Consider the following 16,578-nt stretch of genomic DNA (forward strand, 5'->3'; position numbering starts at 1 on the left):
GCCAGATATTCTCCAAAATTCAATGGCTGAGAATATTTCTAATTTGAGGGTTTATGTGATACTTTAATATTTTCTAAAATGTTTCACTTCACTCAAATTGTCAAATTAAACTATTATCTTATAACTATTATAATAAATGTTTTAAAACAAAAATAAGATTAATATAATCAATCAAAAAATAAAAATGCGATCAATTTTAACAGTAAGAATGAGAGTTGTTGATTCATATGATGCCAGGTCAAATTTAACTTTTTGGTTGAAAAATATTGTTTTTACCTTTTTAATGATGTGTACATTTTGACGTTTGGAGATGCTCTGAAACACAACCGTCAGAAGTGTCGTGTAGAATTTGGTTCACTCAGCTGAGCCGTCCGTTCACTCTGTGATTCGGGTAAAACCTCGATTTCACAGTCCCTTTCGTGCATCCATATTCATTGTATTATCTTTCGTTTTTCCCCAAGGCTCAAGGCCCCTTCCCATTGCGTTCTTGAGTCGTACGCAAACACAAAATCCACCATTAGTATTTGGGTTTTCGAAATTCAGTAAATTGTCATCCTTTAAACGCCATTAACACTCAAAAGGGTGGAGCTTCTGCAAATGGGTCTCTGACTCTCTGAGTTTTTAGCTTTTTCACTCTACTGTTCGACACATTTAGCTCGTCAGTGTGTTGGGTTCTTGTAAAGCCTTTGAATTTGGGTTTTTCTCGGATTTTTGATGGCAAATATGATGAGGTTTAAAGATTTTTGGGTAAAGAAGACACTGGTGGGTCTTGGGTTGGGCCAGTTTCTCTCGCTTTTGATCACTTCTACAGGCTTTTCATCATCTGAGCTTGCCAAAAAAGGTTCGATTTTTCTTATTTTCCACTGTCTATGTATGTTTATTTCAATGCGAGTAAGTAGTTGGGTATGTAACAACTGCAAAGAACAATATAATCCGTGATTGATTGCTGACGAGTAAAGGGAAGGTCCATATTATGAAATTATATTGTTTCTGCATTTTCCCCGACCCTCGCAAAGCGGAGAGGCTTGTTGGCTTGGAGTCGTCCTTTTTTTATAATGTTTCTGCATTTTCGGGAACATTGACTGTCATCTGTTATTTGATATATGCTGTTGGATTGGTGTGGTGATTATGCTTCTAAATTTGGTTTTTTGAGGTTTAATTACCGGACGCCAAAACCTGCAAGTAAGTTTTGTTGGATGTAAGTATATATTTGGGAGGTCCACTTTTACAGTACAATCCCATTTGGAGATTGTAACTATTAATACATTCACCAATTATCTCTCGTTTTGTTGGCCACAATCTCCGTGGCTAAGTCGATGGTCCTCTTTTCAAATTCTACTGAAACTCTTCATATTGTGATTCATATAAGGTTGCCGCGTCATCTAGTCTTCTTTTCACTAAATTGTTTCTTGTATTCCTTGTTCATTCAAAAGGCAATGTCTTTTTAAAAGGATTATTATTTAATCATTCGTTTAATGTTCCTATTTTTGGCAGGAATTAATGTTCCTACTTCACAGTCTTTTCTGAACTATGTGCTCTTGGCAATTGTATATGGAGGCATCATGCTTTACCGAAGGAAGCCACTTAAGGTCATTTTTTTTGTGCCTCTATAAGACTACCTTTTTTCTTTGTGTAGATATGATTTCCTTTTCGCTTTATGTGATACAATTTGGTTTTTAGACATCTACATCTAGCTAAGTTTTAGTGTTTTGAGACTTTGTTATATAGATTAGTAGCATGTTGTTAAACGGCAGACTCGGAGGATCAGTGCAATCATGATGACATATAAAGGGCATTTGTTAGACCCTGGAACTGTGACCCTAGGGGGTTTCTGTTAAATTAGTGATTTTTGGATTGTACATGTGTAGTTAACCAAATGATGGTTCTTGGTAATCAACGAAATTACTAAAAAAAAAAAAAAAAAAAAAAAAAGTGATAGAACCTGCCCTTGGTCTGGCAAAAAAATAGAACCTGCCACCATGGTGAGATGATCCATGCATATGGATTGTCCAAAATGAAACATCTAAAGCATATTAAAAATGTGTGTGTTTCCTTGTGGGAGGTGCCTTTGAGTGATCACAAATGAGAGATTGACTGATTTTGGTTGGTGGACGTTATGATTGTGCTTTCTGTCAATTGGTTGTGGCTATTGATCTTAACACTGATGTTATTGGTTTAGTTTAAGAAAGAGCTAATTTAGCTGGCTAAAAAGACTAAAGTAGTGAACCTTTAAGTGGTTCTTTTACGGCATAACTACGAAGTAATCAACTAACATGTTCATAAATCATTAAAAAGAAGTTTCTAAAGACTTGTTCTCTAATCTCCCTTCGGAATTTGTGCAGGCTAAATGGTATTACTATGTGCTTCTGGGAATAGTGGACGTGGAGGCAAATTTTCTAGGTGCGTATTTTATTTTGTAGACTGAGCGTATACTTTGGTTTTATTGTTTTAAACTGGACTGATGTTTGCAACTTACGGAATTCTGAAGATTTGTTCCTTACATTGGAGACTTAACTATATTTTGAATTTATTATCAAATCTTGGCCTCAACCCCACAAAGAAAGAAAGAGAAAAAGAAGAAGAATTCCTAGCTTTGGCCACTGCACAGGCTTCCATTTTACAGAAAACTTGAAAAATGAAGAAATTGATGCGTGAAAGATCTGGAAACCAAAACAGCAGCATGTAAACAGCAAGTACCAATGCAACCATCGAATTAGAACTACAGCTACAGTGTAGTCTATCCTAAGATGTATTCTGCTTATTGATTCTTGAATAAAGAAACTGTGAAGCTTGATAAAAAATTAAAAAATAAAAATAAAAAAACTGTGAACAACTGCCATCGCTTAAGTTTTACTTTCAAGTTATAAGTAGAGTATGTGTGCTGGATATTTCTAGGAGTAAATTTGAATAAAAATTGGTTTCCTACAACAGTTTCATATTTGATAACTGATATCATTTGTTCTGCAGTGGTGAAGGCTTATCAATACACATCTATAACAAGCGTAATGCTGCTGGATTGTTGGTCTATCCCATGCGTTATGCTTCTTACTTGGCTTTTCTTAAAAACAAAATATAGATTCGCGAAGATAACTGGTGTGGTGGTTTGTGTTGCTGGGCTAGTCATGGTTGTTTTTTCAGATGTTCATGCAGGTGATCGAGCAGGTAAACAACATATGTCTGGTCAAGTGTAGCTTTTTCCAATTATCTTGGTTTTGTTTGTTTAATTCTTTTAACCATATATAATTAGGTTGGGGTAAATTATCCTGCATATGTTTGTTGAGTGGTTTTCTGATGTTATATGCACTGTTATGACTTGTAGGAGGGAGCAAGCCCAGTGTAGGAGATGCCCTAGTAATTGCTGGTGCTACGCTGTATGCTGTCAGTAATGTCAGTGAGGTAAGTAAATACACAATCTTTCTGGGTTTTAGGAGTAGCCAAATATTTCTTGTTATTAACATAGCTTATGCCTGTTTCCATTATCATAGATAATGTGGGATATCTAGTAAACAAACGTTTAGCACGGAGAAAGTCTTCATAGATGCTATTTGGCATTTGCAAATTACTTGATTCTCTTTTCTTATGCAGGAGTTTCTAGTAAAGAATGCCGACAGGGTTGAACTTATGTCCATGCTGGGCTTGTTTGGTGCCTTCGTCAGTGCTATCCAAATGTATCCTTTCGTTTTGGATGTAGGCAATCAATATTTACAAGAATTATGACTTCTTAGTAAACATGTGGACTTGTGTGATTGTTTTTTAGTTGATTATGTTCATTTTTTTTAAAGGGGATACTATTGCTGGATCTTATGTGGAGTTTTGTTTGATCATCTATACATGCAGTTTCAAATGAATTACTTACACCTTAATTTCCTTCAACTTGTGCTTTAAATGTCATAATAGATAATACAAAGAAGTTAATCATGTGCAAAGTGGTGTTAAGTGTTTTATACATGTGATTCTATTATCATGTTGTAACCCTTAATGATTCCTATAGGAGCATACTGGAGCGCCATGAGCTCAAATCCATTCACTGGTCGTCTGGGGCAGTATGTCTCTCTCTCTCTCTCTCTCTCTCTCTCTCTCTCTCTCTCTCTCTCGATTGAACAACTCAAACTTGCTCATAGCTACAGTGCACATCTGCACATCAGCAGCAAGAATTTGATTCCTTTGAAATATCGAAACAAAAATATTCCTGCCATTTTTATTGTTAAATCACATTTAAGACATTTTTGCTTTTTGGTGCCAAAATAGGTAATTTGATTGATCTATAAAGGAGAGCTGAGTTATTTCTTCTTTTCATGCGAATAATAAACTAATGGTTACAGTTGATTATTTTTGGTATTAACCAACAAATTATATGGAACAACCTGGAAATTGTTGGTGCCAATCTCTCGTGGTCAAATGTCTTCATTTACGAAGTGAGCATCTAGGATTGATCACCTGCATGAACACATAGAGGGAAAAGGTTGTTGCAGTAGGGGATACCAGGGTGTGCTAAATTGGCATTGATGGCCGAGTTAGTCTAGCTGATGTTTGGACTTTTTGTAGAGTATTTATGATAGGCAAACTGTATTAGCTTGAACCCAATTTATGCAGAGGCAGAATAGGTAGGCCAGTGTGTGTATGGGGTATCAGGAGTACACCGGAGTCTTCTGACACAACTCTGACTCCTGTGATGTTACTGTACATTCACCTTTTTCAGGAGGGGGCACATGGCCCAGTGTCTTGGTTCGTGGTCTATCCCCAGCCATGAGGTAGGGATTAATCAGCTGATCTGGACAGGTATGGTTAGCTTGGATTATCACAAGCTGGTTCTCGAAGTCGATAGTGCAGGAGACATTATGCATTGTCCATTTGTCCTCCACTGGTTAAATCATTTTGATCTGACCTAGTAAAATTGGGCCCGTTGATGGAATCTATGGATTTGGTATGAGCCGTCCTTGGGCTTTTTGAGGGCTTTGTAGGCTTCTCAGACTACCAATAACACATAGGAAAGGTTCTGATATCAGATCTAGACAATACAACTTGAATGAATTTTCATAGTAGATCAATGAACCATGTACGGAAGAATTTCTTCCTGAGGGAAAATATTAATAGTTGACGAATTTTCCATCACCTTAAAATTTAGTTGTGCTTGCATTTTGACGGTCTCTTGTCCATGTTAATTACAGGTACTTCCTTTTGTTGGATTTTCAGTGGCTATGTTCCTGTTTTACTCATTTGTCCCAGTCTTACTGAAGGTATGATGTTTCAAACAATTGGTATTTAATGACTTGATGAGTAGTCAGAAGCTTAGTGTGCATTAATCCTTTAATGTTTTGCGAGTCATGTGAAAATTCATTTACAAGTTATGAAATCTCAGTTTGGTAGCATTTACGTCCACTTTCTATGTGAAGTATGAACCCAGTAACCTGTTCCCTTAATAGTCTAGTTTTACATCATAACATTGTCCAATTGAATGTATGAAAAGACTTGTTCGTGTAGCATCAACCGCATTCTTGCTGATTATCTGCCTTGCATATTTCTTTGGCAGTTTAAGAGATGGTTGTTTTAGGTTAGATCATGGGATCAAGTTTTCCATACAAAACATAGAAAAGTAAATGAATTTTAATCTGGCACGTACCGTATGGTATAGAGCTTTGTGTAATAAATTTTGTTTATCCTTGCAGGCTAATGGATCCACAATGTTAAACCTCTCGTTGCTGACCTCAGACATGTGGGCAGTGTTAATTCGCATTTTTGCATACCATGAGAAGGTCTGTAAATTAATTGTATTGCCATCTCCATTATTTATCATGAAACTTTGCAGTCATCTGTACTTTCTTTGTATTAGAATGTGAAATTGCCTTTCTAAGCCAAGAATCGTCTCAGGTTGATTGGATGTACTTCGTGGCCTTTGCTGCCGTTTGTGTTGGGCTTGTTATTTATTCGGGGTATGTAATTTTGGTTCTCTTTTCAGTTTCTTTGTCTTGACAGGCCTACCTCACTTGTTTACATAATTACAACTGCTTACAGAATTCATCTAGGAAGTAACTGCTGTAATGAGTTTTGTGAAAGGATGTTGTAATACGCGAATTAATGCCGCTTAACATTGGCAGAAGCCTAGTAATCATTCTAGACATCAGCTCGTCAATAAAAACACTTATTGTTCCTTGCCACTTGTGCGGTGCTCTGATGTGCACAAGTATTTTATTTCCTCCCTCTTATGCTAGCAGACTAATGTATGCATTGTCCTCTACATTTGCTACAGGGGTGAAGAAGAGGATCAACGCCCTGCAGATGTTGCGGATGAAGATGCAGTGCGAAGCAAACATTTTGACGAGGAAGCTGGTCCAGTAGGTCGAGGAACAGGGGCCGGGACCTCAAAATCTGGGGATAGCAGCAGGCATGAAACTGTTACTGGTAGCAGTACAGAAAGGGAAGTAGCTGACAACAAGAGCATAGGAAAATATGTACAAGGGAGGAAATCATGAAGAAAAGTTTTCTTACTCTAAACTCAAGAGGCTATATCAACATCGGTGACAAGAGACGACGGCGACCGCCGCGGTTAAGGAAGTAATGTTGGCTTCATTGCATTGCTATTTAAACAAAAACTTGAACAATGGATATTTGAGGGTTGAAAATTGTAAATGTATAATTTTTTTTTCTTTCTTTGACAAACGATAGGATAATCCATACTAAATTACCGAGAGGAGGATTCGAACAAGTCTGGAAGTTTTAGCTGGTCATTCGACGTATGGTGTCGAATTGATCATTAGCTTGTAAAGCAAGGAAGTCGTACCGCCAACCGTGTGCGTACTGCCTGCATTAAAATTTCTTCTTTAATGTGACAATGCCACTGGAAGGAAGGTGATTAATAATTTACCAAATGTTAATTTTATGTGTAAATAATAATTGCATCACACCTTTAGTGAAACCCCATCGTTCCATCCTTTGGATTTAAAGAAGTTTTTATAAATATGCTATAATCCGAACAAAAGGGTGGAACGAAAAAAATTCGTTATGAAAGGAGTGGAACGTAGTGGTTTCACTAAGAGTGGGACGCAAATATTATTCTTTATGTATGTCGTACTACTAACACGTCGTCTAGTGATACTCTCATTTTAAACTTTCTATACAAATCAAAACAATTGTAAGAAACCATTAGCCTACAACATACAAGGTTCGTTTAAAAGTGTCTTTAAAATATCTTAAAGTACTTTTAGAGAGAAGGTTTTTGATTTCTAAAAGCACTACTTCCTACAAGAAGCTCCGGTTATGTGTTTCCTAAGATTCAATGCATTTTAACTAAATATTGGTTTCGAAAACATTTTCACCAAACACTTTCAACCATTTTAAAAACACTTTAAAACAAGACAAACAATTGCAGAAGCCGATGTATTGTCTAATTCAGACTATTTTGGAAATGTCAACTAGTCATTTTGCTCCGGTTTCAAGACCATCTGAGAATCGATTTCAAGAACCATCTGTGATATAAACCTATACCAGGTCGCATCGGTGTTCATCCGCAATCCGTTTAACACAGCAATTTGGTAAGTAACACGATAGTAACAGTAATTTGGTTACTCAGCAGTGCTCTTAATTACTTTATTCTCAACCTGGTTTCTCATTACAGCTTAACTAAAGTTTACCGACCAACGAAAGAAAAGCTTAACTAAAAGTGAAGAAAAAAATCAGCAAAACAGACTGCGTTAAGGATCACAAGCTTTCCCATTAGTACGGTCGACGACAATGAAACTGCACCGTTGTTTTCATCGCCGGACATTTTATTCTGTCATCTCAACTACCTGCTACTTACATGTTCCCATAATCCTGCTGGTGCAAATTTAAGCCGATCATCGTCAGAGCTCCGTCCTGTCTAACATACTGGTTCCAGGTTTCCAGGTCAAAGGGGCTACCGTTTATAATGTTCTTTGTTCTATCATCAGACATATTCTAGCAGAAAGAAGATTCTCTCCTATCAAAGCTAGTACAAGCTTATTGTTTCTTCGAAAAAAAAGAAAAACGAAAGAGCGTTACACATCAAAGCTAGCGTACAAAGAAAAAATAAATAAGTGAATACCCCTTTGTTCCAGCCTGAAGTTTATTTTGACAACTTATTCCTTCACAGTAGCGCAAATGAGCGAATTAGTAAGACTCCACGCCCCTAACATTATGAGCACTCAACTTTTTGCGGCGAGAGCGTGGGAACAAAAGTTGCTGAATCTGTTTTTCAGCTGCAACTTCGGATGTGGCCTACATATACACAAGTACACAAAATCCTTAAGTTATCTGTGAAACTAAGTTGACCAGTGTGCCAGTATCAAGTTATCAATACACGACTAATTTTATGCACTTCTCTCTGTACCTTTTATGAAGAAAAAATCACATGCATGCATGCAGATAAGCACATGTATGCACGCAGATGAGAACATGCCTCCCGCAAAATGACCGTTTAAGCAAATCAAGCATGGTCATTTGTTTCTCATACAAAATGAAAAGGATCAAGAGCAAATAAATCTGTGCGTGCTCCAGATTGCATTTCCAATGTCTACTTGGTGTGTGCAAAGAAATCAATGGACAAGATAACAGATGTAACTAAGGTTCTTGTCATGGAATAGCCTCCATTTTTATGAACATAGCATGCATTTTATTTTCAAAATGCTTACCCGGACTTTGAAGGGAAAACGATGAGTTTGCACTTCCAACCCTGAGAAGACTCTAACATCCATTCCAAGACTGTCAACCCCGATTAAATGAGCTCCCTATGAGAGTTATTTGAAGACCAGGCAAATTAAATTATTTGAAGCTGAATGTAGTAACAAACTAAAAAGAATTTTTTTATATAAATTAAATACAATCATAAATAAAAAGCAATGACTATTTGAACAGGCGAGTCGAATCTCAGGACACTAATACAGCATTTCAATAGATTTGGGGAGCATTGGTGCTGGTTGTGGTAGTGGGTCCACCTGGGCTCATTGCCCAACAGGAAACATATCTTACTCAAACCACTTGACGTGATAGAATTTCAACAGACGGCCTTATGCCTCTAGACATAGGATTTATTACGCAGATGCTAAAGCAATAGTGTTCTCTAATGTGCCTTTTCCTTATGTGTATCAAAAGGATATTTTAATCAGTACCCTAAAGGAAACCTCATATGCTTTACAGACCACCCATGGAGGTACTAACTGTAAATCTCTAAACTCCAAACCCTAGTCCACCAATTAAAAAATTAACGGAACTTTAGAGAATTCTACAAAAAATGTAAGGTTATGGTCAATCAAATGCAGGGATTACACGAAGCCGAATCTAAATTAAAAATAGTCAAGGAGGTTAGAAACCCGTGGATCAAACTCTGGTTCACCCCTGTGGTAACAGAAGAACGATCTATCATAGTTGCTGCTAGGCGGCTATTGCAGAAATCTTGACATGCAGGCGAACATGTCGACTTTGGTTCTCACCAAAAGGTAATCAAAAGGACAACTCAGACGCATTGATCTGGAGGCTAGAAGACTTCAACTCCCTTGCTAGAGACCTATAGAAAAAAAAATTATGGCAAGAAGATAGTTTGTTGAAGAGAAAATAAAAGAACAAAGTTTCCAACTTTCATACGCCTTCACCTAAGGGCACATCCAGTTTGGTAAGAGACAAGTGATTAGTCATCTTAACTGCTCAACTGCCTCTTTGGTACCTTGGATTTTGGTTCTCCTAGCATGTCAGGTGAGAAATCTCCTAATTACTTTCCTATATGAGGAGGCTAATGGAAGCAAAGTTAAAATCATGAGGAAATAGACTATCTCACACAAGTTGCTTCATGAATGGTCCGAATAATAATATGCTGAGCATCAGTCAGATTTACAGCCAAGGTTATAGAGTCTGCTCCTCCAAGAGGAGCTAAAAGATTCATAATCGAAGACAGAACTTCATCGATAGTTCTGTCAATCACTGCTACATAGTATTCAACTGGACCTCGGCTTTTGTAAAATACATGTGCTTTGGATTGCTAAACTAGTTTGTTTGAAAAAGTCTGGTAAACTGTAAGTCAGTCAACCACGTTTGATACTCAGTCAACTTCTTCATCTGGTGTCCCTATCGACCATGTTGCGTAAGGGTTAACTGCTAGTCAACAAAAATTTAAACAAAGTTTTCCTCATGTACGAATAGAAACCTTAGGATTGTTGTAATGATGTTTATTTTTCTTCTTAGCACCCTAATAAGTCTTACGTCTTTAGAATTAGTGATCCAAAATTTGATAGAAAAATTAAAAACTTATTGACCCTCCAGGTAGCACTACCATATTCCTCAACTCTAATTTCAACGGGAACTAAGAAAAACATGGAACTTTTGGGCATTGCTTGGGCTAAGTAAAGCTGACTCGAGTTATGTAAAGACTGGCTACCCGTAAGGATCTCCCAATACACATTACCGAGTAAATAGAACAAAGTTCCACTAGCGCCAGGCAATGGAACAAAGAATTAGTAAGCAAGTTACTGCCCCTACTGAGTTCTTAGCATACAAGGATGATTAGCAAGAACATGACCTTTTTAAATCATCCAAATTCAAAATCGTCAAAATAATGAGCTGTGAAATTCTTACTCGACAGTCAACTTTCACCTTTTATAGTGTAAAAAGTGGATAAACTGAGCAAACCTTAGGATATTTGATCCAAAAGATTCATCAAAAGTCCAAACTCATGACGATGTCAATTCTGTAGGCTTATAATATAAGGCAACCACTTAATTCCTTACACACTAAACCATACAATCCCAGCAGGGACATGACTTCACAACACAAAATAGGAGACAACATCCAAAACTTTAGACATGAGTTTGTAGGTAACTATAAGCACATAATTCCTATGTTGGACACAAAAATTTCTTTCTATTTGACTCTGTGCATAAACCCTGTTAATCAAACTGTATAATAAAAAAAAAGTTTCTTCAAACTTGTAGCATATAAAAGAGGCGCATTGAACATTAAACATAATAAGTCAGCTGCAACACAGCTTATGTTAAACAAATAATTTATTAGTTACCTCAACATGAAGTCCTTTCCTTTTGCATAAAGCTTTAAGAGCAACATCGCACCTAATACCTCTTTCACTGAAGCGTTCTACAATTTCTGAGGTAGAGTTTACTAGAACATCAGGTTCTGCATCTTGAAAATCATGCAAGCTAATTGTAGACTGCAAATATCAGAAAATTAAAACAAAATAATATAAGAAGACTTTAGATAAACGATGTTAAAAAGTTGTTAAAAAGTTTGTAAGGAAAAGCCATATATTTGTATACTATTTCCTGCATAAAACCTAAGCCAACTTTCTGGACCTTTACAATTCAGAATTTAACATATTAGGCCATATTCTTAAAAGAATTGTTCCACTTAAAACGGTAGAAGCTACATAGATGGCAGTAGAAAGAACATGCCTGAACACCATATACAGAGAACAACTCTATTCTCATGATCTCCAACCTGTAGAGAGTTGAGCTACGATCACTTTCGGAACTAAGGCTCACACTTTTTCCATCTAAACAAAAAGTTAAGTTTAGGTCAACTTGAAATAGCCAACAGGTATATAACTTGTTATGCCAGTTACAAGAATAACTAGGTTAGGAATTAGGACAGAAACAAGATTTATTAGATTCCATCAGCTGAATTAGTGCGTACATATCCAATTCATGCCAAAAATCAAAAGCATCATATCTGGTTAAAGAAAAACATCTAACCATTTTACTCCACCCACCAAGAGTTTGTCAATTTGAAAAAGTAAATCAACCCAATGTGAAGCACAAAATACCTTTCCAGTCCGAGTTGTATCCATCGCTATCTTCGTAATTAAACAGTCTTCTTACATAGAATTCTTCATCAGCAAAAGCAGGCCTGAGGCATCCTAAAATAGAGACGCCATTGGATGGATGATCCATTTTCCTATTGTATTCATTATCAATAGCCTGCAATAGAACATGCCTAATAAATCAATCCATATTATGTAAGATTAATGTCCAGAAGATCCGCATAAAAAACTTTTGTTCTTAATCAAAAAGCTTCCTCAACCATAGTAACATATAAGCAGTCATTTTCTTTTTCTCGTTTTTCCGTCAATGAGCTACAGCAAATGGAACTTCAAGCAAAGTATAAAAATTATTACTCGAATTATCAGGTTACCACTTCTCAAATTCATATACCATACATGGCTCATTAACAAAGTTCATAAAACTTATAACAGTGTGAAAACAGCCTTGAATGTCCTGCTATATAAATTTATTCTAACCCCTCATGGAATAGCTGGATGCTCATACTCATTAACCATTCTTAACAACAGCTTAAATCGTAAATGCCACATACATCTATAAATCACCTTTGTCAAGTACTTCGCAAAACATATAGGATGAATTGAGCTACAAGTATCTGGCAACCCCCAGTCTAGAACATCAGAAACTTCAGAGTCCACAACCTATTTGAACCAAGAGGTATGTCAGCTTCACCATCTATGCAGAATTAAGAAAGTAAAGTAGTTAAGTCTAGGAAGAACGAAGGGGGGTGGGGATACTAAATAGGGAAAAGAAGAGACATCTATAAGTCTACATGTAATATGTGTCTAAGAGATGTAAGAACTGAAAGATGATATAAAACATATGAAATCAAACACAAGAAATTCCTTAGCCTTGCTTACAATGCTATACAGACAAAGGTTATAAAACAACTGGAAGATAAAAAATTTAACACATCAAAGTGTTCTATTGTGCTTACAAAAGAAACTGTGAGGTTTATAAGAAGGAAAAGTTAGCCATCCAGACCAATTAGAATTTAAACGGTATTTGGCAGGATTTAGATTGGCTACGCACTTCCCTCTAATCTATTAAAACTTCGAATTGATAGTGGGAATTTCCTTTATCCTAGCTACAAAGATTCCCATGCTAATAATTTGGAGTCCGAGGCATCAGAAGCATCAAGATTATGCTAGGAATTTTATTTTTTCAGATTTTCTTTTACCATCTTTTTAGCCTATTTCTGATCAGTAAACCAAACTGAAAAATGAGGTCCAATTTCCTTTTCTTCAACCCAAACCCTGGTATTCCCATCTATGTTGGTTGAACCTTTCACCCAATCCTAAATGAAAAAGAGTGCCATATTTGTTTTGAAAAAAATAATAAAAAATTGCCTCTGCTGACCTCTGAATAATAATCATCCAAAGGGATTTCATCGCTACTGCTACCATCTAGAATGCTGAAATCACCAGATATTCTTGCATCATCATATGCAAGGATATCCATCCCGAACAAAACATTCTGAAGGCAATGCACACATATTAGATATCAATTCTGCCATTAGTAGAAATGCGTAAGAAAATCAAAATATAAGTGAAAAATATAACTAAACAATATCAACCACACTTAAGCCTTAACTGTCAAAGCTGATATAAATGTCAACATATAATTGTTTCAAATCTTCAAAAACTAAATAAACACAATTGGACCTGCAATACTGAACTAGAAACAGCATAGCTGCAGCGGCGCAGCCTTAAAGTGGTAATTATATCCATGAACATACCAAAGTGTCAAAATCCATGTTTTATAACATTGTAGTATTAGACAGTCATGCAATTGCCTTAGACAATAAATACTTTAATGAGAGAGAGAGAGAGAGAGAGAGAGAGAGAGAGAGAATAAGAACCACATAAAGAGTTCACAGATTAACTAAAACCTTCACTTCCCATTTGCTAATGTAATTGAGGGCATTTCTTTAAAACTTAAAAATATCTGGAATCAAATTGAATATTCGCCAACTCAAAACTTTTAGACCTAGAGATTTTCTGTTAAAGTAAAGAAAATGTATTAGGGCAAGCAGATCCTTACCACAGGGCTACTTGCTGTACGATCTTCTAATAAGTTTGCATCATCAAAAATTTCAAAATATAAATCTACAGAAATAGTTATAATAACAAGATGGAATCAGAATTTTGTTTTATTAATTAAAAATGACATGAAAATATAAAACCATGAACAAAATAAACAGCAAAACACCTCCGCAATCGTCGATAACATATTCAAACTCAGCCCAGGAAATTTGTTCATGTGGTTCACAATGTACCCTCCCCGGGAACACCACCGTAGCACTGCAGTTAGCCTGAGGCAGAAAAATAAAATTTAACCGTGCATAGTAAAAACACCAATTACACTGATAGTTTGATGCTACTTGATTTGTCCCGCAAATAGATATCTTAAATGTCATCATCCATATGCCCTACTAACAGACTTTGTGGTACTCAAATTCTGAATTACTTGAACAGATTATCAAAACAGACCTCTACTGTTGTTCTTGCTATTTCAGCAGAAGTGAGTTTAGTGTCCCGGACCATTTTGCACACTTTCACTTCTTCCAGAGGATGATAACCTTGGCTAGTCAAATAACTAGAGGAGTCGGGAACAGAATCTGAGTAATCTGCAGCAACAGAAACTTTGGAATGACAAAGGTCATGTCCATTAGACAGCCAATGGAATTGTGTTGATCCAAATAGAGGATTCCTGCAATTAAAACTATAATGGGAAAAGTAAACTTTTGACCAAAGCAGAGCATAAGTTTTGCAACAAAATTGGAGTTTTAAATTAAATTTAATGGCCAAAGGAAAATCAATGAAGGTAATGGAAGAAAAGAAAAATTCCCCGCCAAGCTATAGTCACACAAAAACACACTGTCTTACTCATAATTCCATCATTTTCATAAACTCCATACCAGAGTGCAGCATAGGAATGGAGAATGAAAGATAGCTAACAAAAAGATTACTCATGTTCATTCAACAAGAATTGTTTTCGTCATAAGGAAGAGATTATTTTCTTTCTCTCCACTTTCCTCGCAACCAGAAACTAATAACAATGGTATTGATGGCATATTATTAGACTCCGGATAGTGTAACCCAACATGTTCCACATATTCACATATTAATGCCCCTACAAATCGATATAAGCAATCATTTTTAAACTGAGCTACACCTTATGCCCGGAAGATCAAGGGCTCTTCGACCATCGAAAGGCGGTTTCATCCAACTGCTTGAGATCCCATGTGTTGTAGAACTACAAACCCTTTCTGCTGAGCACAAAATAACAACAAAAAAAAGTGTCAGAAGCCCTGAAAAATCGAAGCTTCCAAGTTCCAAGTAGGAGCTAATGCATACAATAAACCAAATTACCAAGAAAATAAGCGAAAACAAGACGAAAACAGAAAATTTAAAAGTTGAATATACAAATTTCTTTTCATTAAATCTTAATAATTACAAATTAAACATAATCAACTCAATACTTGTATGAATTCTCAGCAGAAAATCCCAATAAATCAATTTCTGCGTGTGGGTATTTCCTCAAAAACTATGATCCTTCACTAGAAAATCGAAACCGGCGTTTCGCATATTGGCGTTTCATTGGTTCACGGAGCTTGCAGTGAAGCATGATCGCAATAACTTTATATAAAATCATAAATTCAAATGGGAGAAAAGAGGAATATGATGGTTATTACCGAAGGGGAGAGAAGCAGCAGCTGCAATTGCCATGCGAGACGGAGAGATGAGTGGTAAGTGGAGTACGTCGTCGTATGATGATTATCGATGCCGTTGATGTAACGTGTACATTGGGTGGGTGGCGGGCGGTGGTGGTGGTGGGTGTCTGGGTGGTGGAGGTTTACAAATTACAGTGTCATTAGGAAGTCCACATGTTTCGGCTTAGGAGTTAAGTGGGCTCTTCAATAGGTTTACTCGGATCATTTTCCCAATGGTATAACAAAACAAAAAAAAACAACACAATCTCCGATACGATACAGTTTACTGATATTCCTCTTCATTTAAAAATGAGAAATCTTCGAATCTGATGATAAGTTCTATATCAAATTAGGTTGTCCATTGTGTGATTTAGCCGAACTTGCCCCTCACCTAAAATATTGATGTACTCAAAAAAAAAAAAAAAAAAAAAATTGAATTCCAAAATCCCACATGAATGTATTTGCTTATCTATTCTTATATATAAAATGAGCACTTTAAAATGGTGAAACATTCGAAATACCATAAATTGCCCTTTAAGAATTTCATAAATTACAATTGAACCAAAAGAAGCTAAAGTATTTAACCATATTTTTATTTTGAATGCATTTAATATTTAAAATTATAGAAAAACAAAAAACAAAAACAAAACCTCCCACGGTAGTGGGTGGTTTCACATCTTTAATTCATTTCTTTTTTTAAAAATATGTAAATAAAAAAAATATAAAAAGGCCAATTGTCACTCGCATTTGCGTGTGGCAAAAGGCTAGTTTTATATAAAAATAGTGGCCACCATCATGTATCACGGAAAAGGATCCTGCGAGGATGCTTTTCCTGGAATCCAGAGGATCTTGTAATCATGTCTGTTTATCGTATATCGTGCGGGCAGTTTTCGTTAGGTACTATTTATATTTAATTTAAAATTTAAAATGATTTCTGACCGCATAATGTACGATGAACGAACATGATTACAAGATCTTCCGAATCCCCAGGAAAATGATCTAGCAAGGATCCTTTTCCACATGTCACAACCACATACCCGCCGCTGCCGCCACCACCACATCTAGTCA

At 36.3% G+C, this 16,578-nt stretch overlaps 2 protein-coding genes across 4 annotated transcripts; one reads left to right on the plus strand and one right to left on the minus strand.

Annotated features, from left to right (window-relative positions):
* Positions 1-348: 348 nt before the first annotated feature.
* Positions 349-6,866, plus strand: LOC137722395 (uncharacterized). Its single transcript, XM_068461386.1, has 11 exons — positions 349-841; positions 1,495-1,589; positions 2,343-2,400; positions 2,968-3,162; positions 3,320-3,396; positions 3,586-3,668; positions 3,992-4,043; positions 5,169-5,237; positions 5,667-5,753; positions 5,869-5,930; positions 6,248-6,866. Exons 1-11 carry the CDS (start codon positions 715-717, stop codon positions 6,468-6,470), a joined length of 1,128 nt encoding a protein of 375 aa, XP_068317487.1. The 5' UTR covers positions 349-714; the 3' UTR covers positions 6,471-6,866.
* A 679-nt stretch (positions 6,867-7,545) lies between these two features.
* LOC137722394 (uncharacterized protein At3g49140) lies at positions 7,546-15,659 on the minus strand. Of its 3 annotated transcripts, XR_011066758.1 has the most exons (13): positions 15,493-15,659; positions 14,973-15,066; positions 14,288-14,519; positions 14,007-14,109; positions 13,839-13,903; positions 13,155-13,271; positions 12,341-12,436; positions 11,780-11,933; positions 11,409-11,509; positions 11,018-11,167; positions 8,646-8,741; positions 8,060-8,232; positions 7,546-7,932 (listed from the first exon to the last, which is right to left on the minus strand). XR_011066758.1 is itself a non-coding variant. In XM_068461384.1 (12 exons), the coding sequence occupies exons 1-12, from the start codon at positions 15,524-15,526 to the stop codon at positions 8,125-8,127; spliced, it is 1,350 nt and encodes a 449-aa protein (XP_068317485.1). In that variant the 5' UTR covers positions 15,527-15,659; the 3' UTR covers positions 7,546-8,124. The 3 variants fall into 3 exon arrangements, 2 of the variants coding, with proteins under 2 accessions (XP_068317485.1, XP_068317486.1); XM_068461384.1 differs by having other exon boundaries at positions 7,546-8,232; XM_068461385.1 differs by lacking the exon at positions 8,646-8,741 and having other exon boundaries at positions 7,546-8,232.
* Positions 15,660-16,578: the final 919 nt, after the last annotated feature.

Source organism: Pyrus communis, chromosome 17 (genome assembly GCF_963583255.1).
Source record: "Pyrus communis chromosome 17, drPyrComm1.1, whole genome shotgun sequence".
In the NCBI taxonomy this organism is placed as follows: Eukaryota; Viridiplantae; Streptophyta; class Magnoliopsida; order Rosales; family Rosaceae; genus Pyrus; species Pyrus communis.

Bases quoted from the DNA above. Each gene is read 5' to 3' on its own strand.
- LOC137722395 (XM_068461386.1), top strand. From the start codon at position 715: ATGGCAAATATGATGAGGTTTAAAGATTTTTGGGTAAAGAAGACACTG. The intron at 2,401-2,967 runs GTGCGTATTTTA...TTTGTTCTGCAG, and splicing joins CGTGGAGGCAAATTTTCTAG to TGGTGAAGGCTTATCAATAC. The intron at 5,931-6,247 runs GTATGTAATTTT...CATTTGCTACAG, and splicing joins GGGCTTGTTATTTATTCGGG to GGGTGAAGAAGAGGATCAAC.
- LOC137722394 (XM_068461384.1), bottom strand. From the start codon at position 15,526: ATGGCAATTGCAGCTGCTGCTTCTCTCCCCTTCG. The intron at 13,272-13,838 runs GTAAGGATCTGC...CATTGCCTTCAG, and splicing joins GTACAGCAAGTAGCCCTGTG to AATGTTTTGTTCGGGATGGA. The intron at 8,742-11,017 runs GTAACTAATAAA...TAACTCTCATAG, and splicing joins GGAAAGGACTTCATGTTGAG to GGAGCTCATTTAATCGGGGT.